General features: G+C 42.1%; 1 protein-coding gene across 2 annotated transcripts; it reads right to left on the minus strand.

Annotated features, from left to right (window-relative positions):
- Positions 1-48: 48 nt before the first annotated feature.
- Positions 49-22870, minus strand: gabrd (gamma-aminobutyric acid type A receptor subunit delta). 2 transcript variants are annotated; one of them, XM_018746676.2, is made up of 9 exons: positions 22559-22870; positions 7607-7722; positions 5477-5544; positions 4786-5006; positions 4053-4135; positions 3744-3881; positions 3173-3328; positions 1753-1964; positions 49-1256 (listed from the first exon to the last, which is right to left on the minus strand). In XM_018746676.2, exons 1-9 carry the CDS (start codon positions 22630-22632, stop codon positions 945-947), a joined length of 1380 nt encoding a protein of 459 aa, XP_018602192.1. In that variant the 5' UTR covers positions 22633-22870; the 3' UTR covers positions 49-944. The 2 variants fall into 2 exon arrangements, with proteins under 2 accessions (XP_018602192.1, XP_029102190.1); XM_029246357.1 differs by lacking the exon at positions 22559-22870 and having other exon boundaries at positions 51-1256; positions 7607-8045.
- Between the last annotated feature and the right edge of the window lie 4186 nt (positions 22871-27056).

The following is a 27056-nucleotide window of genomic DNA, read 5'->3' on the forward strand; positions in this document are numbered from 1 at the left end:
AGGCAACAGAGATAAACACAGGTACAGCAGAAACCGCTTTTAATAATCTAGACACAGCGCAACTGGCAGGAAGTGATAAGATGTCCCAATGTATAAAATCAAAGGCAGGAAAAAAAAATCAGTGGAAAGAGTTAAAAGAAAAACAATGGGGAGTTGTGGATGGTGAAGGGGTCAGGGTATGAGGGGGCCCAAGGTTTAGGGGAGCCATGCACACTAGTCTATGTTGTTTTATTCAACTGTCATTTTGTAAGTAAGGTTGACATTGAAATTATTTCGACAGCTACTGTTTCACATCTGAAATCTCAAGACTCAGCAAACCCAAGAATTGTGGGGCATCAATTCATTAGTCCCCCCTCGGGAATGGGTGGGGGAAGGGAAAATTGGGGGGTTGTAGAGGTCACCGGGAGGAGAAGCTGTCCAGCAGAGTGCTATGACAAAATGTGCCACTTCAGGGCCCATTCCACATTTTGCATTTTATATATTTTATAAAGACCTAAGAGCCACTGGAACTTTCTCACATTTATTGTGTTGTGATTATGTCTTACTGCCCGTGTTTACACACACACACACACATTTTCTGAACCGCTGTTTACAACGTTTTTTATTTTACAGAGTTTCTTTCAGCGGTGCCATAAAGTCACAGAGTTAGTAATGGCCAATTAAAATACCTACATTCTACTTTAAGGGTATCATTTGTAATTTTTAAAATTGCTACAAAGTGTCCTCATAATGCTATAATGCGGAATACTCGGTCTTCTCAGGGCACTCACGTTCATTTCCATTATGGGGTTCCTCAAGGTTCCACTCAGGGTCCATTTAGTATCTCTTCAAATGAAGCTTGTTGCAGATCATTAGGATAAACGGAAAGAACTGAACCGCTGCCATTTCGTTCAGTATTCTGATGTTCATACAAGTGCGGCTTCCTGGTTCCTCGCAATCCTCATTCACATGGTGTACGCCACCCAATAGATGACATTCACAGCCGCGAAGGCTGCTGGAAACACGGCCCTAGCGTAGATGTCAATGGTGTCGGCATCAATGGGCTTGAACATGGACTTTAGGCAGCCCTTCTTCTCTTCAGTTGCCTCCAGCTTCCTGCCCCGAGTCCTCCGGGGCTCCACCTCTGCTGAGTCTCCAGCAGCATCAGCGGATCTCTGGGCTCGATTCTGCCGGTTGGAGACCATAAGACCCTGGTTCATCCCAGTCACGGAGAGCGAGAAAAGCACCATGGCCTGTTTCCCATTCTTCACGACAGACTGCAAGAGGGGGCGGGGGTGCGAAAATGACTAAACATGTGGAAAACCATTTAATAATAACCAGATGTTAACGTTGGAGCTTATAGGTTTCAACAGCGAGCTGGGAACAAGGTTGCATCCTGTCAACAGTAACTGTTAATATCTTGATGTTCTCACTGCATTCATCCTTAATTTGTGGATGTGATAATATGCTCAACACCTTTGAAAGTTCTGGAAATCATAGTGGTTTTTTGCAAGAACCGTATGTGGATGGTGGGAGAAGGACACTCTCCATTCGTCAGGTTCATCACCCTCGAGCACAAACCATTCTGAGGTGAAACCAAAGAACGTACATGGTGACTTCCACAGAATCGCTCTGCGGAAACAACCTTTAGGTCCTTAACCACCACAACATCTGCTACATGAGGTCACCAAGCAAATATCATGTGCTGTGAAGGGATCCCTCTCGCCCCTGATGACCTCATTCCTCTACCTTGCACCCTCTTCACCCTCTCACCTCCGCACTCATCTTGCTGGCCTTGATCTTGGCCCGCTGCTTGCGGTTGTAGTCGGCGTTGTAGTGGGCAAAGGCATACTCAACCAGGGCCGCAAACACAAACACGTAGCAGATCCAGAAGTATACGTCCAGGGCCTTGATGGCCGAGGCCCGGGGGAGGGAGGAGCGGGCGCTCACCATCAGCGTGGTCATGGTGAGCACCGTGGTGATGCCTGAGGACACCAATATGGCTGCGTCACACAAGGACTTTTTCAACATGGTAAAGGGCTGAAATGCGATGTCATTCAGGTCCCTGAAATAAGCCACCTAGGTGATCCCATTCAGGTGACCCAAATATTTACATATTTTCCCATAAAAAATTTCACTTTTGTGAATTCATCTAATTTATACCTTTAAAATTTGATTTATGATCAATATTATTGGAGAGACAACATTTCCGTATTTTTCCTTTGTTTCCAATCCGACGTTCACCCTTCTCTGGTGCTGAGAATTGTGGGAAAAAATGCCATATTGGTTCATTTGTGACATTTACATTTATTCACATTTATTATAGCACTGCTGGCTCTGGTTTCCTCCCACAGTCCAAAGACACATTGTTCACGCTCACCCCTAGTGTTCCACTGAAGTATGGACGAGTGACCCAGTGTAAGTAGTGTATCTAGCAGTGTAAGTCACCACAGTAAATAAGGTGTGTGGGCTGATAACACTACATAGAGTTTACTGGAAGCTGAATTGAAGAAAAGTGCGTGATGAAAAAAATAACTGTAAATGTAAATAAATGTACTCATTTCGCAGACACTTTTCTCCAAAGTGACATACGTGTCGCAGAAAAATACAATGTGTGCACTACATCAGTATTCCCTCAAGGTGGTGGCTTGTGCTGTGCATTGTCATTATTTACTCTTAAAAATCAAAGTACTCTGAATGGTTCACTAGGCTTGTCACTCGCCTGCCTCTTTTCTTTAACTAATTAACTTGATTTATCATATATTACATATTATTATTTACATATTGTTCTACATCATTAGTTACAATTGATAATAAAACAAGTGTAATCTTTTATATCTGTAACATTTTTGTCTAGTATTCCTTACTCTCTTTTCACCACACATACATAAAGTATACGTATGTATTGATGACCAGTACTGGATTTTACTACAGTTTTTGTTCAGCTGGTGGGAAATGCAATAACTGTATTTTCTTGTAAGATTGCAATAATATTTCTTGCACTGTATTGGGGTTTCTGGATAATTTTTGGGCACACTTGTGTGCTGCTTGGAATGAATTACAATTTTCCCCTTGTGAAATAATGGTTCATTTACAGATTTTTGCCTAAGGAATGGATTTCCAGAAAAGACTGAGGTTCCTGAAACAAGGTACGGTATAGGTGTACTTTACTGTACCGCCACAGAATGCTGACCTAGCGACACCCTGGCGGGAACGGCTGACTGGCTGATCCAAAACGAGACCCAAGACATGGCCACGAGGAGGATGGACGGCATGTAGGACTGGATGATGTAGACGCCGCGGTTGCGCCTCAGCTGGAAGCGGAGACTGAGTCGCGGAAAGCGACCGGCTGTTATTTTTTTAAAGAGATATGTTGAAATTAAGACATTTCATTGCAACAGAAGCTCATTACATTTATCATTCTCTTTTCTCTAAAGCAGCTCAAAGTGTTGGGATACTTACTGCAATTTACCCTTTTAAACCCCTGGCCAATTGTTACAGTGTCAATACAGGGTAAGTACCTTAAAGAAGGGTACAAAAGCAGGAGGTGGGAATCGAATCTAGAGCCCTTGAGTGTAGAGGCAGTGGCTTTAACCACTACGCCACCTGCTGGCCAGTGAGCAAAGTCATAAAGATAATCTAGATATGCCATCATTATATCATACAGTATTTAACATTATACCTTGGAGCATCTTCAGCCTAATTATTCCCAAAGAGTGAGAAGTATGTCCGTCAGGTTCACACAGAACCTGTCAGAGACTCACCGGATTTGAAGTTCATCATCTCCGTGACGAATCTGTAGTCCGTGATGGTGAACTGGGAGAGCTCCAGTTTGTCCAGGCCGTGGATGTGCGCCTGACTCTCGGACCAGTGGTACACAATGTCTTCGGAAGAGTAGCCATCTGGAAGAGATCCGGTTCACCGGTCAGAGCTCTGCTCTGTCGCCACCCCCCCTTCATGCACACGGCTGCATCACACATGTAAACTTCCCGTGGTCCACTTCTCTGCGGCAGAAAGAGCAAATGCTGCAGATGTGGCCTGAGTGCTTTGCAAGCTCTCGCACGATGGCTTACAGCTCTCCAGGTCCAGCATGCACTCCTGCTCATCCATGGGGTATTTGGTCAGGTCCATGTCGCACGCCACCGTTGAGGTAATTCTGAACACAAGGGGGCAAAAACATGGTAATGCCATTTACCATGTCATCGCGACGCGTGCTGCGCTGATTCACGACACGCACGCTGTGACAACCCCGAGCCAGCAGGTGGCATCGTGGTTGTGACGGCAATTTGCAATCTGAACGGTCCAGGTCTGAATCCCACCTCATGCTGTGGCACCTTTGATCGAGGTCCTTAACCTCAATTGCTACAGTAAAAATTTCCGTTGTATAAATGGGTAAATTAAAGTAAAATTACTTGTCTAACACTGCAAGTTGCCTTAGACAAAGGCATCAGATAAATAATAACAATAATAACAATAATAATAATAATAATAATAATTGTCACTTTCAAGTCAGCGAGAGACAAGAGAGAAGACTGGAAGCTGGAGGATGAGTCTGACTGTACATTGTGAGCGTGTGGAAGTATAAAAAGAAATAAAAATATTACAATGAAACAAAATGTAATCTTACAAAGTATTTTTATTTATTACATCAATAGGTGACTTTTTTAGAGAGTCGAGCGCAAAGATAAATGAAGGGAAATAAAATCTGCCCACGGAGTCTCCTCCTGGAATCGTTTTGTTGGACTCCTGCAGGACCTCCACGCACACCCTAAATGGTGACCCCTGACCCCTGACCTCTGACCCCACCTGCTGCTGTAGAGGATCACTCCGTTTGGCTGGAGGCGGATGAGCTTGTTCTCCACGGTGACGTCGTGGAACCAGGCCGACTTGGCGTTGACGATAAAGGTGTCCGGCAGCCACAGTTTGTCCACGAAGCGGCTGTCCAGGCCAAGCGTCCGGTTGGTGTGGTTGAAGGACAGGCGGCTGTCCCTCCAGCTCTGGCGCAGGAACACAGTCATGGTGTACTCCTAGTCAACCCCAATGTGGAGGAGGGAGGGAGGGAGCCAGAAGTGTTCAAGTTAATGCCACTTCAATGAAGAAAAGGCCAGTCATGCTCTCCTATCCTCCCGAAACTCAGCCTTTCTTGTTCGTCCACTCTAGAGGACATTTATTTCGTACATCTATCTCCCAGTTGGCACATGTTACAACACTGAGTCATAATGCACCTTATAGAGGACATTCTATGCTTGGACATCTTCCTACAAATCACAGACATATGTTCAAAATCGTTCTTTCCACTCGGATTCACAAGGATAATCACATAGCAGCGAAAACCTAATGTAAAATAGCAGAATATAAAAGTGGTAATTTCCAGAAAGCTTCCCCTCGAAATGTTCCGTATATCATACGAATATTGGCTGCTTGTTTAAACAGGAGTTTGGCTCATTTCCCAGGAGTGGGGCCATTCGTGGTCTGGCCAGAGAAGGATCTACTGTACCATGTTGGCTTCAGAGATGTGGTCGATGCTGGCTACCTCAATAGCCATCGCTACGTTCACTGGAGGGCCTGGGAAGAAACACACGATGAACGATGGAAGGCAACGCCCCACCCCACCCCACCCCACGCCAACTGTGGGCTGATCGTGATGACGGCGACATACATGGGGAACTTCTGCGACATTATGAAATGAGAGGCGGTCAAATAAATCCCATCGTGTCTGGCTGATAAAACGTTGATGCTACTCCCGCATGATAAAATATTCATTGGCGCCTCAAACTGTCTTCTTATGTCAGCGTAAAAAGGTTTGAAAATGAAAAAGGATTCAAGGTTTATCCTGCCGTTAGACTGCGCTGGCATGGAAGATTTTGGAGTGAAACTCCGCTTGTCTACTAATCCTGTTACCCTGGTAACTTTTCACTGGATGTAGTGTGTGTTTAAGCACCTTCCCTGAATTTCCGTATTTAACACGAAATTTTAAGGTGAGAGGAATAAAGTGCTGCGGAATGTAAATACACTGGTTTACAAATGCAAGTGCGACCAGAAGACTGTAACTTTTGTTCATAACTCCAAAGCAATTTTTTTCCACAGTCACATACAATGAAAGAATTGAGCTTTTATTATAGATATATTTTTATAGGTATATTATGATTATATACTTCCCTTCATTTATTTTCAGGTTAGGCTCTCAGCTATCTCAGCTATAGCCATAATAAATGGAAAAAAAAAACTTTGTAAGATTACATTTTGTTTCATTTCAATATTTTTATCAACTTCAGCTCACAATGTTGCATCAACTGCGAACAAAACAGCTGCAGAAAAAAATGCCACATTCGGCATTCTCCGAATAATCGAAGTCATCCTCTCAAGCTTCCAGTCATCTCTCTTTTCTCTTGCTGGCTTCAAGCTGCGTTAAAATTAAAACAATTCGAAATGATTGAAAATATATATTCCTTATCTACATAAACCTCCCATAAACGTCCAACGTTTGTTTCCTTCTCGATCACTGGCACTCATTACTGCCATCTATTGGCCGGCTGCATAAATACAGGTTGCTTTAGCAAACAGAAATTTAAGAAAATCAATAAAGAAAGGAAATGTTCTTACAAAGACAAGCAGTTATGAATAGTGAGTAAAAAAAGAATCTGGACAATGTTTGCATCTTTGAAAATGTGTAACTCAGTCTTTTGTAACATGAGGAGCAGATGTATTTCATTAGCATCAAATTGTAACAAACTTTCAGTAGTTAATGATCTCATTAGTCTGGTCATATTTAATGTAAACCTCTGCACATTATTAGCCCTGAACATGTTTAATATACATTTGGATGACTCCCCCGAGACTCTAACCACCACCTAGTGGCTCACCACAGAGCTTCTTGCCTTAAGGGGAAAACACCGTGAAGCCGAAGGGCCGAGACTCTGTGCGGAACCGAAGTCTACAACACAATGACGGGATGGTCCTCCGTCGAAAGGTGGGGAACAGCCCAGTTCGCCATCCAGGGCTTTGTGACCATGTGTGGTCAGTGCGTGTTCGCTCTGAGTTAAGCTGTGAGGTTGAGAAATCCACAGCTGTAGCCATTGGACATGTCACATTTGACAGCCATTCTTAACAAGCTTTCCTCTGAGGACTCGAACCCCGAAACACTGATCAGTTTATTATGAAATTATGAATCAGCCCAATGCATTCCATAACAAATAATTATTTCTGATCTGCACACATACACCTCCTTTGATAAAAAAAGTCATACTGACATTATTCCAACATTGTGGACCAACTCAAACCTGGGTTGCGTGATGATTTCGATGCATATGATTGCATATGACCATATGATTATGACTTTCAAAATACTAGAGAACTACAGAATTCTATCTGCTATACGAACAACTTACATTTTTTTACATTTACATTTATTCATTTAGCAGACGCTTTTGTCCAAAGCGACGTACATCTCAGCAAAAGTACATGCCAGACTAACAGTGAAAATAGAGAAATCTGACTTGGCAATTTGAAGCCTGAATGAGGTTGTGAATGTTCTGGCGCTCGATGGAAAAGTTTATGTTAAGAATGACTGGAAATGTGCGCCGATGAAGAGGCATCCAGTGATGCTAGCCGTGGATCTCATACTCACCTCCTATCCCAGGACGGAAATTGCGCGCATAGCCCTCCATTAAACCATCCAGGTTAGGCAACCAGGAGATCTCAACGTCTGTACCTACATAGTCACCAATGTCATTCATGATCGCCCTGGGGAAACAAAAAGCACCGAGCTTGAAACCTCGAACCGCAGCGTATCGGGGGGGGAAGGGGGGGCACCCCAGATGGCAGCTGGAAGGACAGAAGAAAACAGTTACCGGCGAAAGACGTCTATCATTATCCATCATCCTTCATCATTCCGCACACGACACTCATTTCACCACTGAAAATGATAGTAAATTAGTTTTTAATAAAGGTTTGGTGCGAGAACTTTCTATCGTATGGGTCATTTTAAACTATAAAGTAAGGAAGAAGTTGTTTTAAAAGGTGCAAAAAAGAATAAATAAGCATTTAATGTTAGTTAAGGTTGGGGTTAAGTTACATCAGACCTTAGCTTAGTTTTCTTATTGTTAAAGGTAATATATTTTATATGTTTCATAAGTTTAATGTATTTTACACATGTTATGAATTGTCTTTTAAGTATCTTTCTGTGCCTCTGAAATCATCAAATTAATAGGCCTGAATTCATACAGTAAAAATACCATGCTGTGTAAATGACTGAAGATTTGTAAAGTTGTTTATTTGTCAATGTGGACAAAGAGTAATCAGAAGTGACAGATAAATAACATTAATAACTCTAACAATGTCTTTGTAACTGTCGTTAATAAATAATAACTGTTTCACTAATTATTTCAATCATTGAAAGAAGTGGAGAATAAATAGGAAAAAAATAGAAAAAAAATGGCCACAGGGGGGCAGTGTGCTCCCACACACACACACACACACACACACACACACACACACACACACACACACACACACACACACACACACACACACAGGTACACTTTGTCTGCAGTTCCTCATTATCCGCATAATCAGTGTCAAGCACAAAAATCAGCACATTTAAAGGGAAATAAAAAGTTCTTTTTAATTACAAACCTGAATTCAAATGAAAAAACAGATGGAAAGGTCACGTTCATCAAGAGTTTCATACAATTCGGTTCATACTGAGATTTTGGAATAATATATTCATTTTTTTGCTGCATAATTCCAAAAGATCCTAAAAGATTTTGACCATCACTTCAGATTTCATTAATTATTCTGTAAATGCAAGATATTTTGAGCTCATGTTTCACTCTGGTTTTACCGCGTATGGAGGGACCTGTCTGCAGTGTATTTTCCTTTCAAGTGGCCCCTTTGACCTTTAATGTTCTGGTCCGTTGCTGACCTCTGACCTTGACACACATCAATCGTGGCTGAGAGGAGTGGCCTCCATAGCCCCAAAAGTCAGAAATACTCAACTTTCCTAACCTAACGTGAAAGTAACTTAGAAAATAAGAAAAAGTAAATAAGAAAATGGGCATAGAGGCTGTATTCTTGATACTTTTAGTTAAATTAGCAGTGAGGACCAGTGCCTACTGTGTCATTTTTAATAACCTCATAATTTAATATAGAACACCAATGATAATTTCTTATAGAAACATTTACGTTTATTTAGCAGATGCTTTTCTCCAAAGCAATTTCCAATGAACTCTATGTAGCATTATCAGCCCACACACCTTATTCACCATGGTGACTTATACTGCAAGATACACTACTTACAATGGGTAACTCATCCATACATCAGTGGAATACACACACTCTCTGTCACTGGGTGAACCTGAACATCATGTCTTTGGATTGTGGGTGGAAACCAGAGTACCCAGAGGAAATCAACTCAGACACGGGGAGAACATGCAAACTCCACACAGACTAAGCAGGGATCAAACCCACGCCCTCTCGCACCACCCAGGCGCTGTGCCACCGTGCCACCCTATTTAAAAGTCAGCAAACATTTTAAAGCCCCCCTCCCCCCAAAATAGATCGGTTTGTGGCAGGAAAACCCTGAATGCGCTGTGGAAACACGACTCGTGCCGCAGTCAACCCAGTTACATTTCCATGGAAACGGTGGTTTGGGTTTTTTTTTTTAAAAAAGTGCACATAGAAGGATGCTGGGCTCCCTCCTGGACACAGTTTGTCCCCCCCACCCCCAGCCTTCACTGACAGATTAAAAAATCATAAGAACAGAGATCAAATGTGCGCAAAACACATTCTATATGCACTTTAAATATGTGTAGAGAAATAAAGTTTGCAAACTGATATGAACCAAATGTACTGCTGACATGAACTGTATACATCAGAGTGTGAGCATTGCCACTTTTTCCATTATATTGTATCAAAATGCACTTTGTTGATTGGACTGGAGTGACGCTCATCCGCAGAAACTTTAATCACTAATAAATATCTAGGTCTATATGACAGATATCGCCCTCAACACTGCACACAGCACTTGGGGGGGTAAAAGCAGTACAAGTCCCTTTTGCATTGCTATTTTACATCTTTTTCCATTACTGTCACCAATAAATCTGTGCAATTCTGCCTATTCTCTCCTTCCTATTTTAAGAGTGGAAATGGAAACACAATGACGGTGAATGACAGAGAGATTAATTTCTATAAATTGTGACAGAGCACAGCACGTAGAGTAGGGGCACCGAGAGGGAGGCTCAGTCCAGTCCCTTAATGACCACAATTTTTCATTCCACTTTGGGTCTTAAATTAGCTCCTTCAGCATTATAATAATTGACAGGTTTTAAATTGAAGAACGGCACGAGATGGACCGACACTGGCATTGGCACTTTACCCCTCGCGGGGGGTCTCGGTGGCTGTCACCTCCTGAAAGAGACACTTAACCCAAATGCTTTCATTAAAAACACAGCTGGAGACACGGAGGAAAGTTTCAGATAAGCCACCACAGCAGCTCCGCATACACTTTATTATTATTAGTATTTTTTTTAAAAAAGAAATTTTTTTTTATTTTTTGTCTTGTTCTCGACTGGTCTTCTATTAACAGATATGAATCATTTCTGACCTTATATGCAGCACTGCTCCGAAATAGGCATTAGGGGGCATAGCGGTTAAAGATGACGAATTAGAGGTTGCAGGTTCAAATCCCAACTCTTGCTGTAGTGCCTTTGAGCAAAGCACCTACCCCAGCTGTGTAAATTGGTAAATCACTGTAAGTCACCTTGGATAAAGGTGTCACCTAACTTTAAAAAAAAGCCCTTGTTACTATGGTTATTATAATAGCCACAGTTAGTATAACTACAATAAAGCACCTGTTATGTGTGTGCCCCCCCAACTTGCTGAAATAAAAAGTGTTGTAAAATGCGACTAAGAACCGTTGTTTGATGAGTCGTGGAGGAATCTGTGAACGCGCCACCCTGGCTCTCAAACCTCCAGTGTTTAAATGATTCAAAGCTGATTTCCCTCCCGCCGCCTTGTTTCCGTTCATTAAAACGCGCTCCCGAGGGCGCACTCCGCTAACGGCCTGTTTACGAGCGCTGCGCCGGGATAAGAGGCTGCGGAAGCTGAGCGAGCGGATCCCTGAGTCGCGCCGGACGTGCGGTACCGCGTTGCGCACTCTGCCGTTTCGGGCCTAATGAGGGTTCATTTGTACCTGGATGTGCAGGAGTCTGGCTGGGGGCCCGGCAGCGTGTTCGCGCTCAGATGGAAAAATCGTGATCCATAATTAAATTATAAGACAAACACATGAGGGATGTGCTGGGAGCAGACGGCACCATCCAGTCAGGGACACCCAGTGCTTCTTCGTTCCATCACATCGCTAATGAACGACTGGGGCCTCCAGCGCACTAAAATACCATAGTAATACTAACACAGTACTTGGCAAAGGTGTTGGCTAAAATAATCATATTAATAACCTGCATTTTTGCTTCAAATCAGATTAATGGACATTTCAGTCCCCAGTTCCTAATAAAAAAGGTTATTTGCTCCCTACCATTGTCTACTAACTACATTTAACTACATTTCAATGTATTTCATCCCTACACTTTTTGACCTTCACTATTATTTATAGTTATGATTTATCTCCAAGGCAACGTGCAGTGTGAGGTTAGTTCACAAGCTACTTTCAATAATTTACTAATTTACACAGTAGGGTCATTTTTAGTGGAGCAATTCAGCCCACAAAACATTGATCAAGGGTACTACACTTGGATTTGAACCCAGGGCCTTCAGAGTGTAAGGTGAGTGTAAGGCTCCAACCACTACCCTACTACTCTACCCTGCAGTCAAAATGGTACGGTAAACAAAAAAATAGCACAGATAAGCAATATTGCTGCCATGCACACACATTCAGCGGACGGCTGTTCATGGTAAAAACGGCCGCGAGCATCAGTGTCCGACCCGACCTGGTGGAACCCACACAGAGTGGCTCCCACGCAGCAGCTGCTTCCTCCGATCTGTGGCTGAGGGTGGGAGACAGGCACCAAGCGATGTTCCTACAGGAACAGTCTTCATATGAGAAGAAGCGAGATGGAAAGGTCAGTGCATGGCAGTGTGCCCTCAGCTGATACAGTAAAAACTCCCCTGTTGTAGAGCCTTCGGACTTTGAGAAATGCAGTGACTTGAAATGTCGACTTGTACATGTATCACATGCTCAGTTACTCTCACATTATCATAAATGCGGAACTCAAACCCGGGTGACAAAACGCTGACTGAAGAATCTCTGCCTGAACTTGTAGAAAAATCCATTTATTATGACTAATTGTTTTCATACAGATTACAGCAAGAAAGCAATGTTTGCAAACAAACAGCACAGTAGCACTCAGAAATGGTATACTTTTTGTTTTCCTTGAGGAATCACTAGCTCAGAAAAAGTACATAGATGAAACCATTCTACATATACGTTTGACCCAACCCCAAAAGCAACACTGAGCCTTACAACTCCCCACCATGGTGGCCAGCCCTTTCTTAAACTTCCCAGAATCCCTTGAGAAGCCTCTCCATCAATTGGAACAGAAAAGCCAATCAGCAAGAGCCACACTGACAAACATCCAGGACTATGTTCAGTCACAAATACCAACTATTTACAACTATTTATAGGGATCCCCTGAGCACCGTTATTGTATCTTCCATGAAGTATGATGTAGAATACTTTTATAAATTTTCTTACTTTCTGTAAAAAAAAACCCTGCTCTATAAATGGGTAAATTATTTTCAGCAACTTAACTTTATAAGTGACATTGGGGTAAAGTTTCACACAAATTAATCAATGTAAATGTCATAAGAAGTATTTAAAATCAGTGAAAGGTATTAAAACAAACTCAGCTAAAACAAATTTTGCTAATTCGCACAACATATTCCTGTCCTTCTATGACAGCAATTACCAAACAACCAGTTCCTCTTGTGTGCCTACAGCATATCGCAGGTCCACAGTCCCTTATTCTGAAACTCTAAAAGCTCAGAAAACCAAGTGTTTTTTCATAAATTTGGTTCCAAATGAAAAGGGGTGCGGTGGCGTAGTGGGTTGGACCACAGTCCTGCTCTCCCGTGGGTCTGGGGTTTGAGTCCCGCTTGGGGTGCCTTGTGACGGACTGGCGTCCTGTCCTGGGTGTGTCCCCTCACCCTCTGGCCTTACGCCCTGTGTTACCGGGTAGGCTCCGGTTCCCCGTGACCCCTTATGGGACAAGCGGTTCTGAAAATGTGTGTGTGTGTGTAAAAACAAAATCTGATTGCAACACTAATGTTCCCTCTTCTCCGAGATCCTCAAGAACCAGTAGAAATTTAGTTTAGTTTAAACTTGTTTGATTTTTGAACTTCTATTATTTTCCTTAAAATATGCAGTACTGGAGTATCTACATTCAGTATTAATCCCACTATTTCAACTTACCAGTTTATTACTATATACTAAATAATCTATAATATTATTTATAGTCTTTATTTACCCCACTTAGTGTAAATATATACCCCTTTCACAGAAGAAATATTAATATGTTATATAATATATAGTATTTGCACTGTATGACCATTCTTGAAAAAGTAATTTAAAAAAAAAAAAAAGTGTCATAAATTAAAAAATTCTGGATTCCAAAAGATATCTGGCTCCAAGGGTTTGGAATGAGGGACTGGGGACCTGTATTGCTGTTCAGCAGAGGTTTGTATCCATACACATTGAGGACTGTTTTACAGCTTTGACCCCTAGAGGTTTCTTTTTCCTCCCCTTCTGCACACTGGGAGTTTTTTGTTTTCTTCTCCTCGGTTACCAGTTAGCCCATCCTAATAGTTAACTATATAACTCCTACCTTTTCTCTAGCACATCCCTCCCTGGAAATTTGTTCAGCGCTCTGCGTAACCCTGGTGAGAAGAGCGTCCTATAAAAATGAATTGAATTGAAAAGTTTCCCAGGTGTACAGCTGGATATTTCACTGAGGAAATGTAGGTTAATTGAGTGGCTCCAGAGGAGGCTGCAACAGCAGAGCCTCTCCTAGGAGGTGAACTAGTTAATTCCTGTAAGGGAACCAAGAATCAGCATGTGGACAACACCCCCACCACCTGGGATCATATTTGTCAAGCAGCTTGACTTAAACAGCCCAGCTTGATCATCAGCGTAACCCTTGACACCTAGTATATAGACGGTCTAGGTCGACTAAGAAATGCCTTTTTTCGGTCAGCGTTTCTCTGGGTGATCCATGACTCCGTACTGTGGTGATGAAATTCTCCTGTTAAAACATAATGCTCAAGGGTCCAACAAACCATTACAACTCGGGGCAATTTTTCCACGAGTGACCTTCGTGTCTTCGATTAAAAGTGCATCTAGTATTGACAGAGAAAACATTTTTTCCTCTTCCAAAATTGTTATGGTCGCAGGTTTAAGTCTCACCTCTGGCTGTAGTACCCCTGAGCAAGTTACTTATGCTAAATTGCTACATTAAAATGACCCATCTGTATAAATGGGTAAATAGTTGTAAGTAGCTTAACACTGTACCGTCTTTATTTGAATATGACTCGCCCTCACGTGTATCTCGTACCCCAAATTTTACTTTAGGAAAAAAGGAATTAAAAAAGTTTCGCATATACCTCGCACATGAAAAAAGTTCAAAACTGTAGAGAAATAGATTATCAATTTTGTTACGGCAATTTGAGATATTTTGGAATTCGGTTAAAGAGAATCAGCATTTCAACAATCGTCAGCTTGTCTTTGTCGTTGAATCTTTTGTTAATAGAACTCCGATCATATGCATAGCGGCCGAACATTGTTGTCCGTTTCACGCTCCACTTTCAGATCACATCTCATAGCGTAATTACAGAAGTATTGTCGCTGAAGATTAAAATGTTTCACGTTATCAAGGTGAGCGGCCGATCACATAAATACCGTTAATAATTAAGATTAAAATACATTATTTTGTAAATAATGTGAGCAATTATAAATTATAATGACTACTAAAGATTTAATTTATTTTTTCCTGAAAAACTTTTAGTTTATAAAAATTCCCGTACATAGCTCGCACCCCGATTTTTTAACTCGAATTTTGGGGAAAAGTGTGCAAGTTATATTTGAGTAAAAACGGTAAGTCATTTCAGAGGGAAGTGTTGCTAAATTAATGTATGTAATTCAGTTTCTTCTTCTTTCATCCAATAGGTTTTTTTTTATTGCACTGGGGATGTCTCATGTTCATGTGCTGAATTTTAAACGACCATTGATACAAAAGGTTCGTGGGAAATGTACACAGAGCTGTCACACATCCTGTACAACTGCTACAGTGCTATTATGAAAATAAAAATCCTTTTTTCATTTAACAGGCATATTTCTCTGTAGATTTATTCATTTATCTGACATTTTTCTCCACAGAAACTTATAATGTTAAGCCACTTGCAATTATTTACCCATATAGACAGCTGGGCAGTTCTACTGAAGTCACTTAGGGTAAGTGCTTTGCTCACTCAGAACTGCTGAATCTCTGTCCACATTTAAAAAGGGCCTTAAAACCCACCTCTTCCAGACTCACTTCGCCCATCATCTCTTAAGTTCGTGTAAGGTGTAAATGTTCATGCACCATAACTTTAAGATCATGCCCGGATCAATCCTTTACGCAGCTACTCCTGTAATGTAACATAAATGTTTATATGTATCTCAAAAAAAAAACTAGGAAGGTGATCAGGAATTGTCAGTATTCTGGTAAAGTTTTATGCAGCTACTCATGTGATGAACATATGGTGGAAAGAAACAAACTAACTGCACTTAAGAATCACACGTCTGCATCTAAGTGTCTCTTTCTGCTAATGTAATGAACACATTGTATTTCCTATGAGATTTACATCACTTTGGAGAAAAGTGTCTGTTAAATGAATAAATGTAAGAGTACTACAGGTGGAGGGGGGGCTTCAACTTACAACATCATGGGCCAAAGGCAATACCTTTAACCACTACACTAGCAGCTGTGCCGATAGGGAAAGGTACTGTTTTTACCATTTACCATTATGTGGTCATTTTTCTCTCGCAAGTATCTTCCATGTTACCTACTTTTGTCCACTTTGTAAAGTACAAGCATCTACTACCTCGATCCCGGGACACTGACAGTCTCAACCAATCACAGCTCTCAACTGAAGTAAATAATAACTGAAACAGTAGATTCAAGACTGATATTAATTTTAAGGCTTGGGGAGAGAACATCTGGTACCCTGAAATAGTGTTAAAATGCTTCCAGTGATTTACCTGTTTACACAGCAGGGTAATTTTTACTGTATCAGTTTAGGGTAAGGAACTTGATCAAAAATGCTACCACAGGAAGTGGGATTTGAACATTCTTTGTAACACTAAACACTGCCTCTTACGGCATACTGGATACTGCAGGATGTGTAGTAAACGCTGCACTTGACAGGCACTGATTGAGAATGAATGAATGAAATACAAGCTATAAATAATGTTTTTGCTACAAATATGATGAAATATGTCAGTTACCATCATGCAATAATACACATTTTATTGTGGTAGTTCAATTTGTTTTAGGTGATTTTTTTTTTTTGGTCAAAAACCAACATTTTTTCTATGAAATAAAGATGATTTGCCCTCTTAGAATGGGAATTCACCTAAAAGAGTGATTCCACAGAACAAATTAATCCTGGTAAGTGAGGACTGGGTAGCTGATGAAATGATGCCCAGCAATAACAGAGTGAAACGCTATAACCCTCACTGGTGACCATTTCACAGCCCCGGCCACAGATTGGAGAAAGCGGCTGGGATCTAGTCCGTGTGGTCTCCACTGGGTCAGGTCGGACACTGATGCTCATAGCCCTTTTAATCCACGAGCCCCATAGGGCTTATGCTCAGTCCTGAGCTCCATTATGTCTCCGACTGCAGACCACATTTACAGAGGAAAAAAGGCCACTAGATTTAATATATTCCATCTCCCATCAGCCCATCCATGGCAGAAGGCCGCAAGTACTTCTCTATACGTTAATTAAAGTGGGAGCTTGATCTTCTAGGGGCTTCGTGATCAGTCAGGCTCAGCCTTCTACACAAGTTGGGTGAAGGGAGCAATAGCCCGGACAAAAAAGTGATTTGCATTTTTTCCCTCATATCTTGAAAATGTGGAAATACTTGAGTCAGCGATTTTCACTCAGTGACCACAGTGTTTAGCACGGTGGCACAGCGGGGACCACTGGTACCTCAGAGCTCCTGGCTGTGGGTTAGGACATGAGTTTGAATCCAGCTTAGTCTTTGTGGAGTTTTCATGTTCATCTGGCTCTCCTCTAGGTGCTCTGGTTTCCTCCCAGAGTCCCAAGGATGTGTTTCGTATAAACTGCTTAGCATGAGAACAAGTGTGTGTGATTTCCCTTCAAAGGTCTGATGCCATGCCCAGAGTGCATCTTGCCCACACCCTGTGCTACTGGGACGGGTGCTGGATCACCACCACCCTGCACTGGAAAAGTATTTATTGATAATGGATGGATGACCAGAATCTCAACCATCACTTTAAAGATAGAAATGTCAATTATTTAGTCACCCTGAAAAACAAACCATTTCTTTATGTTGTAACCGATCGGGATCGAACGAAACTGCTGTTCCAGCCTTAACATTACACTGTAAAGTGCCGTACAGATGTTGTGTTTAACCATCACCAGCTGCCTCTACGACATTACAGCACTACTCCGAAAACGCCATCAGAAATGGTTGCGATCTAAACCCCCGCAATGTTTTCACCCTCCAGCTGTCAGTTTGGAGCCCACAGTTAAAAACCAACTACATTCCTGGAGTAGCTTGAGGTGGACGTTGCCCCTGGCAACAGGTGCAGGAACGGCACGCACATCACGAACACGAACCTCTACCATAATTGGTGAAGCCTGCTGCGGACGAGCACTTAAGGGGATCGCCGTCTATAGCACTTAAGTGTGAAATGTGCCGTATCTCCTCGGATGACCGTGACGAAACATAGGAACTACAGGCCGTTTTTGGAAGTGTCAGCCTGTCAGAGTGCGGCGCTCCGTATGGATTTATTGTAGGAAATATAGCAGTATGTGTGTACTGCTCTGGGGCCTGTTTTAAATGTACAGACATGTGTTGCTTAACGACAGGGATACGCTCTGAGAAACGTGTTGTTAGGCGATTTCGTTGTTGTGTGAACATCATAGAGTGTACTTATACATACCTAGATGGTATAGCCTCGCTCATAGAGTGTACTTATACATACCTAGATGGTATAGCCTCGATCATAGAGTGTACTTATACATACCTAGATGGTATAGCCTCGATCATAGAGTGTACTTATATGCACCTAGATGGTATAGCCTCGATCATAGAGTGTACTTATACATACCTAGATGGTATAGCCTCGATCATAGAGTGTACTTATACGCACCTAGATGGTATAGCCTTGATGCGGTCAAGAGATGCAGTAAAGACGAGATTTATGATGCTGCTTGCCAGCGTAACACAGCATACTGTTTTACAGTAAATTGCCATTTAGAAAGAGAAAGAGTCCACTGTAAAATAAGGATAAAAGTACAGTGTAGTAAATACATAAACCAGTAACATAGGTGTTTATTATTATCAAGTGTTATGTCCTGTACATAATTGTATGTGCCATACTTTTATACGAGTGGCAGCACAGTAGGTTTGTTTGCAACAGCCAGCAACACAACACCTTGTGCTATGACATCGCTAGTCGATGAGAATTTTTCAGCTCCATTACAATCTTATGGGACCACCGTCAGATATGTGGTCAGTCACTAAGCGAAACGTCGTTAAGTACGTATGTTTATTCCTTTGGCAGACACTTTTCTCCAAAGTGATGTCCAACTCGGAAAACGAGACAAAAAGTGCCTCACATCGACACATTTGGATGCAGAAATTTTAGAGGACAGTATATTTGCCACAATCACACTGTAAATCAGAGTACATCACATGGGTAACTACATGTAGACTGTGTTCATTATTAAACAGGTTATTATTAGTACACGTACAGTAGTAATAAGTACGTTATTAGTACACATTTATCAAGCACATGGCAGATCGCTGAATTTATACAAACTTTAATGTCTTTTGCATATTGGCATTGTTTGCCATGTTTATTCCAGCAATTTTATTTTATCGCTACTTAATTTTTGTTGCTTTTTCATCCGTCCCTCATTTTACTGAATTCGAAAATGTACTCTAAAGCAACTCTGGAAATATGGTTGTAAAAGTAACCTGCTTTAAATCGACATTTTTTATGCAGCTAACACTTTACTCCAAGATGTCTTACAGCATACAGCTATTTACAGTGATTTGCTCTTTTACACAGCAAGGTCATTTTCACTGCATTGATTCGCGGTAGGAGGGTGTGGTGGTGCAGTGGGTTGGACCGGGTCCTGCTCTCCAGGGGGTCTGGGGTTTGAGTCCCGCTTGGGGTGCCTTGTGACAGACTGGCGTCCTGTCCAGGGTGTGTCCCCTCCCCCTACGCCCTGTGTTGCCGGGTGACTCTGGTTCCCCGCGACCCTGTATGGGACAAGCGGTTCAGAGAATGTGTGTGTGTGTGTGTGTGTGTGTGTGTGTGATTTGCAGTAAGGACCTCCTCAAGGGTACTAGGGAAGGTGGTAGAATTCGAATCAGGGGCCTTCAAGTGTTAAATAGCAGCGCTAACCACTGCACCACCTTCCCGTACTGAGGGGCTTACAGGTTAGGGGTTGAGGTTAGGGATTACGGCTTGTTCTCTTCTCTCCTCATTCAATTGTCGTTTATGTTTCATCTGATACAAAAATTTAATTTGATAATTGAATCCTTTTTGCATCTAGACTCGTGTATGTCGATGCATTAGATGTGTTCGCTCGCGCAAAACACAGCATAAACACTGTACAAATAAAGACGCAGCTCGTTCAACCCCCCACGCACCCAGCCGCCCACCCGAACCACGCACCCAACTGGATTTAAAAGCAAAAACGATGAACTGCGTCTTCATCCACAGCATGTTTGTCTCACAAAGCTGGATTACCGCTCCGAATACCCACGGGGTTTCCACAGCTCGCCGTGGGCGCAAAGCACTGCTGGACTACATTCAAATAATCCCGTGGTTACGAAGCTGACGTCCTTCAAAGCGCCGTTTCTCTAAGATCCCGGCAGAGTACACGGGTGCGAGAGTGGGAGGGCTGAGGGCGGAGGTCGCCTTCATCGGGGCGACCGCTTCTCGCACAGCTTTGCACCGGTGATGTCTTTGATGATGGGCCGCAGCTGCTCCACCGTCGTTTTGTTGGCCGCATGTGGACCGAATGCCTTTCGCGCGTGCATTTCTTTTCCGGACCAGTGAATCGTAGTTCCTGGATTCCTTGAAAATTTCTATAGAAAATGTATTATTTATAAGCAGCTGTTTCTGAACTTTAACACTTGTTTCAGCGAGGAAAACCAATTCCAAGGGGTTTTGTTACTTCTCACATAACGTGGTGAAACGCTAAATAAATATTGCTTGCGTGATTTTAATAAAAAGTAAGAAAAAACCATATTCAGACCTTTAACGTCTTAGTTTTTCTTTTTATCCTTTTTTACACATCCTTCAATTCTCATCAAATTTCCTGTGCACACCAAGCAGTCAAAAACCTCGTCATATCTGCTACAAAGCAGAAGAAAAATTGACCCTAACCCTAATCCTTAGGGCTCCATACAATTTATTTCTTATGCTCCTACAAAACTTTTATTTTGCAAATTTTACTGCCTGTATTTTTAAACGACCCAACGATTTTCACTAAGGATAGGCTCCGGAGCACCACGACCCTATGTTAGGACAAGGAATAACCGATAATGAGAAATGAACCAGTAATTGTTTCATTTCAGTGGCTCTTCAAATCGCTGCTCGGTCACCTTGTACCATTCCATGACGAATGTGTATCAGAGGAGTCATGTTTGTGTGCAGCAACTATTTCTAAGTTACATTTTATCAAAAGCAGTCATGCTTTGCCCTCTTTGAAGTATTTGACACTGCAACCTGCAACATCTGACAACCAAGGGTAATACCTTAACCACTGCACCGCCTGCTGGCCTAGATTACTGCTCAGGACGTTAATTCAGCGTTGTCTGGTCAACTGTGACTTTGTCCAGGGAGGATAGCAGATGCCATTGAACGAAAACACCCTGACTGTACCAAATCACTGTAATTTATTTGTTCTAGAAGACACAAATAAATAAATAAATAATAAAATGTAGTTTGCTCCGTATCTAGGCCTAGTTTGTATGTATCTGTTATTTCCACCGACTGTAACTTGTTTTTATATCCATCACGTCTCTGCGGGCAGTGTGTGATTTTTTTGGGGACTTCCAGTAGCCTAACTGTCATCTTTTATAAAAGCTGCCATTTATGATAAGTAGGAAATGCACATAAAAGCAGCACCTCGGCAATTTGCTCCCATTGTCCATCGCTGCTGTTTTCCACGGAACTCATTTACATTCAGCCCTCTGGCTCATGAGTTGGTATTAAGGCTGGAAATAGAGGGGTTTTATTACATATAAAGTGGCATAAACTTATAAAATATCTTTGGGTCATTATTATCTGATCTCCTTCAAATATGTTTTTTCCAGTGTTGCACTCCTACTTTTTCAGCACTTACATAACTGGAGTTCAAATGTTTCTGTGTAGGCTACGTTAATATTTATCTGAACGGTACAAACTGCTCACGCAGTGCCTTTGCCTTGGTAATCGATGCAGATTTCCGAAATTGCATATGACCTCGTGTTGCATAACTTTTGCATATTAAAATTTGCTCCCCGAGGCAATTATGTTTGATCACTAGGTTTCAGTGTTACTTCTAGAGGAACATAGGAGTCCTACAAAGTGTCATTCACAGGGCTGTGAAACCCTCTCATGACCCCCATCCTCAAACACGACTCAGATAAAAAGTGCATTTTGATAAATATTTAAGTAAAGTTAAGGCTGCATGTGGGAAATATGGAGACGAGAAACCAAAAAAAGAAGGAGATGGAAGTGCGCAGATTAAGCTCCCTCTGAATGTTTGAGTTTCCTTTGTAGATGGTTGATCACCTTCTTGATGAGGAAGCTTGAAGCTGGGAAGGAATCCAGGTTACAGTTGGCGCAGTTAGAGAAGCAGATGTTACTGCCTTACTGTAAATCCAAAGCTCTTCATTTTCAATCAGAGCTCAGAAGATCTGAGAGGAAATAAAGAGCGCGTGATGCACTGAAATGAAAGAGGACTTGGAACGCGAGAACGTCGCAGCAAGACGTGACCTAAAAAATGGAGCCCATCTCGGAGCAGGAGCAGAGTTCAGCAGCAGAGATTGACGAATTAATTTTTACTTCCTTTGGAGAAGAAAGTACAGAACTGATATGGCTTATGCTGTGTTTTACATTGTTCAGGGAAATTTACTATAGTATAGTATAGTATAGTCAAGTCCTGCCTGAGGTCTCTGTCCAACCTGAGTGAGGAACCCAGGAGAGGTGATGGTGACCACAGATCACCACCCCACCTGAATGAGGAACCCAAGAAAGATGATGATGGTGACCACACAGATCATCACTCCACCTGAGCCCAGGAGAGGCGATGGTGACCACACAGATCACCACCCTACCTGCACACTTTGTTGCCCTCCACGGCCAGGAGCAGCAGCGCGGTTCGAACCCAGCTCACCATCATCACCTCCATCTCAGCAGCTCTGCTGTAAGTTCTCCAGGACTCGAGGAGTTGGCGCTGCGTGGCGCCGCGGCGCGTGGGGGCGAGGAACGCACGGTAGCCCGGTCGGCAGGGTCCCGTCCCGTCCCGTCCCGAACCGTCCCGCACGAGACAAGCTCAAGGACCCATAGCGCGTCCTACTGTGCTGTGCTGTACTGTGCCGCGCGCTGAGCGTGTGCGCGCCGGTCCGACTCTGCGCGTTGTGCGCGCCTTAGGTTAGAGCGCAGCGCGAGGCAGGCGAGTGACGCGCGAGATCGAAACAGCGCCCCCCCCCCCCATCGTGTGTGTGTGTGCGTGTGTGTGTGTGTGTGTGTGAGAGAGAGTGTGTTTGTACGAGAGGAAAGTGAAAACCCAGAAGCGACTTTTAAAAATCCACCCGGAGCGCCGCTCGTTTTTCTCGATTTACTCGGAAAATTCAGCGCTTGTCGAGCAGTGGCTGCAAACATGTCCAAAAATGTGTGATCTGATCAAGATTATTCATAAACAAAGAAATATAATACATCAGCCAGTACATACATTTATTATTATTATTATTATTATTCTATTATTATTGCTACTAATAATACTGATAATGCGAAGACTAAGTAAGATGACAATTTCAATTATGCCTTGAAAATATAACTTTAATTTTAAAAATCTGGTGGATCTGGGAACAAAAAACTCACAAGCTGTGGTAGAAAAACGTGTCAGATGTTAGGGGACCGAACCTTAATGGCGACAGTATTTAATAGAGTTATTCATATATATTGGGGGCATTTGGGGTTTTTAAACACTGGGGTCGGGTTCCTTTCATGCCACTTTTCTGGGTGAAGGTCAATGTAACAAGTTCTGTTCTGATTTTTTTTCCCCATGGGACCTGAGTGAGCGCAGAACCTGGTGCCCTGTCCTGTCCACAGTCCTGTCCTGCCCTGTCCTGCCCTGTCCTGCCCTGTTTTGTCCTGTCCCCTCAGCACATGTCCAGCTTCAGCCAGGAATATTCCCTATTTTTTTAAGGAAAATTAGACAAATTTGCCTAGACAACAGGGGACGTGGTGGCGCAGCAGGTTTGACTGGGTCCTCTTGTCTAGGGGTTTGTGGTTTGAGTCCTGCTTGGGGTGCGTTGTGATGGACTGGCTTCCCGTCCTGGGTGTGTCCCTTCGCCGTCCAGTCTTAAATCCTATGTTGCCAGGTTAGGCTCCAGCTTGCCGTGACCCCACTTGGGACAAGTGGCTTCAGTGTGTGTGTCTAGACAATGAAGTGGTTGCACCACTGGTCTGGACCAGAGGCCATGAAAGGCTAATTACCAAAAATACACCTAATTTATAAGGGATAGTAGATGGAGCAAACCTAAGTTTACCTGGGTTTACTGTAATCTACCTGCCCCCACTTCTAAAAACAATTCTGCCTGCTGGATTCTTTACTGGGTGTAAATGACTCATGTAGTATCGAGCGACCATCACAAACCGATTTTATGACCATTGTATGTGGAAGTCTTGGCTGTTAGTGTTCACATCTTGAGACCCACCAGGGGCCTGGGTATAGTTCTAGCATGTCTAGTAAAATATCGCAGCCCCGTTCCCAAGCATGTGGTATCTTTTTAAAGGATAGAATATCCTGTAGAGGGTGCATTATAACCCGGTATTGTAGCACGTACAGTTTGGGCGACACACGTTGCGGCCGCTTGTGGGGCAAAGGTAGCCACAGGCCAGCTGCTTTTCTAGACCTCCTTAATGACTCTCAAGTGAGGGAAGCTGGCCTTCATCATCCATGGAGGGCAGGGTCTCGTCCTCGGAAGCTGTCGATCTTCCAGCTCCTACCTCCTGCCCTGGACTGAACCGCCCACCGGCTCAAAAGATAAAAAAACATATGTCCTCTACAGCAGACAGAAATTAACAGCTGGGTTTCAGGTCAAATGAACATGTCGCAGGAAACAAGACTGAATTAATTTTCCTTCCCTGTAAATCAGTGAGGTCACCTCACACAATGTTCTAGTCATTCTGCTGTAAAATACACAGACTTTATAAGCATGCAGTTACGTTAAACCGCAATCCAGAAGATCCTTTACTTTTTCACTCCGCGGCCTCTGAATTAAAATCTCAGTAACAGACAAGTTTGACGAGTCTTTTTTTATGATCAGATCATTTGTGACCAAATATAACCTATTTCATACCTTTTCTTTCTATTGCTGCACAATAGTAGTGATTCCTTGGTTTGTCACAGCCATTTGAAGTGCTTTGTCACATCCATTTTGACTGCGCTTGCCTGCGGGCAACATCACCTCATGCATTACATCATTTTCACAAAAATTGTTTGCTTGACCAAGTTCCTGAAGCAGAGTAACCTATGTCCAAAGCAATGTTGGAATCACCTAAATAAATCGTATTATTCTGGCACTTACAAAAACATGAGGAAAAAAACAATTTTCCAGTATCAGAAAGATATTATATATATATATATATTTCATCCGCTTGTAAGGTTCAGTAGAGCTGCAAGACTTACATTTATCTGGCTGATACTTTTCTCCAAAGCAACTTACAATTACTTACCCATCTACAGAGCTGAGTAATATTACTAGAGCAATTCAGAAAAGTACCTTTCTCAGGGGTATTACAGCTAGGCATAAGACTTGGACCTGCAGCTTTTGGATCCAACGGCAAAAGCCCTAACCACTACGCTACAAGTTGTCCCGATTCGTAAAGGCTTGTAAAGAAGAAGCATAATGTGTTTAGCATAGTGGGCTTATTAGAAGTACAAGTCCAATAAAGGGCTCTCCTTTTGTACCTCTAGGACAGTTTACACTACTCTACCCTAGTGTTGTTTAAGTTTAAATGTTTATGCATATCACCAGGTCAATGAAAAATAAACTTAGATATGTGAACAGCTTTCTGATAAAATAAAGGGGCAGCGGTTATGCATAGTGCATCATCTTGATCTCACATAACCTGGTTTCAATCTGCTGTAATACCTTTGAGAAAGATACTTTAATAATGTAATTTTACAAGAATAAATTAAGACTATTACTTCCACTACTACTACTATTACTGCTCATTTACTAATAGTAATTATTATGGTGGAAATTAGCTTTAACAGTGGATAGATTGGTGGACTTTAGGCTTTGGAGGAATATATTGCATAAGTCATAGGTTATTGTGATGTTTTAAACTGCCCCCTTGAACACTGCAGGCAGCCTAATTGTTAAGAAATTACCCTTTTTTGCCTCCTTCAAATCCCTGCCTGTGCATCTCCTTGGATACTGATAACTACAATTGTGGGCCAGCAGTTGGTCCAGCTGTCAGAAAAGTGGACATCCAATAAAATGGTTGCATCTCCAGGTTGCAGCAGAGATAGTACAGCTGAATTCCTGAGCAAATAATTGTCAAAATACTCAAAAAAGCTTTCAGAAAAAAAGTTGTGACTGTAACAGCACGTTGGAAGATGATCTGACCACGACTTGAACCTACAGCCATCACGAGTCCCATTAACTTTCCAAGAGGATGAAGATGTGCTAAGAGCTAGCATTAACTCTAATTCTAACCCTAACCCTAATGAACAAGATATAAATTATAAAACTGACCTTTCTGTATTAGTTCAGTGAGCAATAGCTAGCTCTAAGAGCTTATTATGAATATGTGTTTCATTACTATTTGTGATGTAATGGCAACGTTATTGCTGCTGTCACAAGGATTTCTGTGGCCAGTAACTTTAATTTTCAAAATAAGTTTTGATTAATATTTCTCTTCATTTAGATTTCACTTTTTTTCCAAAGTCTTGCAGAGTCTGAGGTTTGTATTCTATATTTACACTGATTTACCCATTTGTCCAGATGGGTAACATTTACTCTACTAGTTCAGAGTGAGTACCTTGACCAAGGCTACTACAGCTGGAGCAGGGGTTCAAATCTAACATCTGACTGCAAGATAATGGCTCTAAACACTGCTACCTATTGACAAATACATTGCTTAATGTACTGCAGGCAGTCCCTGGATTACGAACAAGTGCCGTTCTTAAATCTGTCTTTAAGTCAGATTTGTATGTAAGTTGGAACAGTTGGGTACAGCGGGTATCTAATGTCAGTTAGTCAAATGTTTGTCTTAGTGTACAGTTTATCGTGTACATTTCTATGCATAAAAATCATTAAAGAAACACTTCCAGATACACTAAAACATCTTTAACATAATAATACAGTAATAATCATGATAACAACAACAGCATTAATAATAATAATAATAGTTATTATTATTATAAATGTAACTACAGTATTTATAGAGAGAGAGACATAGAAATAGATAATAATAATAAATGTTACTACAATACATACAGAGAGAGAGGGAGACATTGGGACAGAGCCTTTTACATGCTCCATTACCGACTGTAGCCTAACACTTTTCCAGTGTTCGCTGGCGTTTCACCTTTTTCCA

This window comes from Scleropages formosus, chromosome 2 (assembly GCF_900964775.1).
Source record: "Scleropages formosus chromosome 2, fSclFor1.1, whole genome shotgun sequence".
In the NCBI taxonomy this organism is placed as follows: Eukaryota; Metazoa; Chordata; class Actinopteri; order Osteoglossiformes; family Osteoglossidae; genus Scleropages; species Scleropages formosus.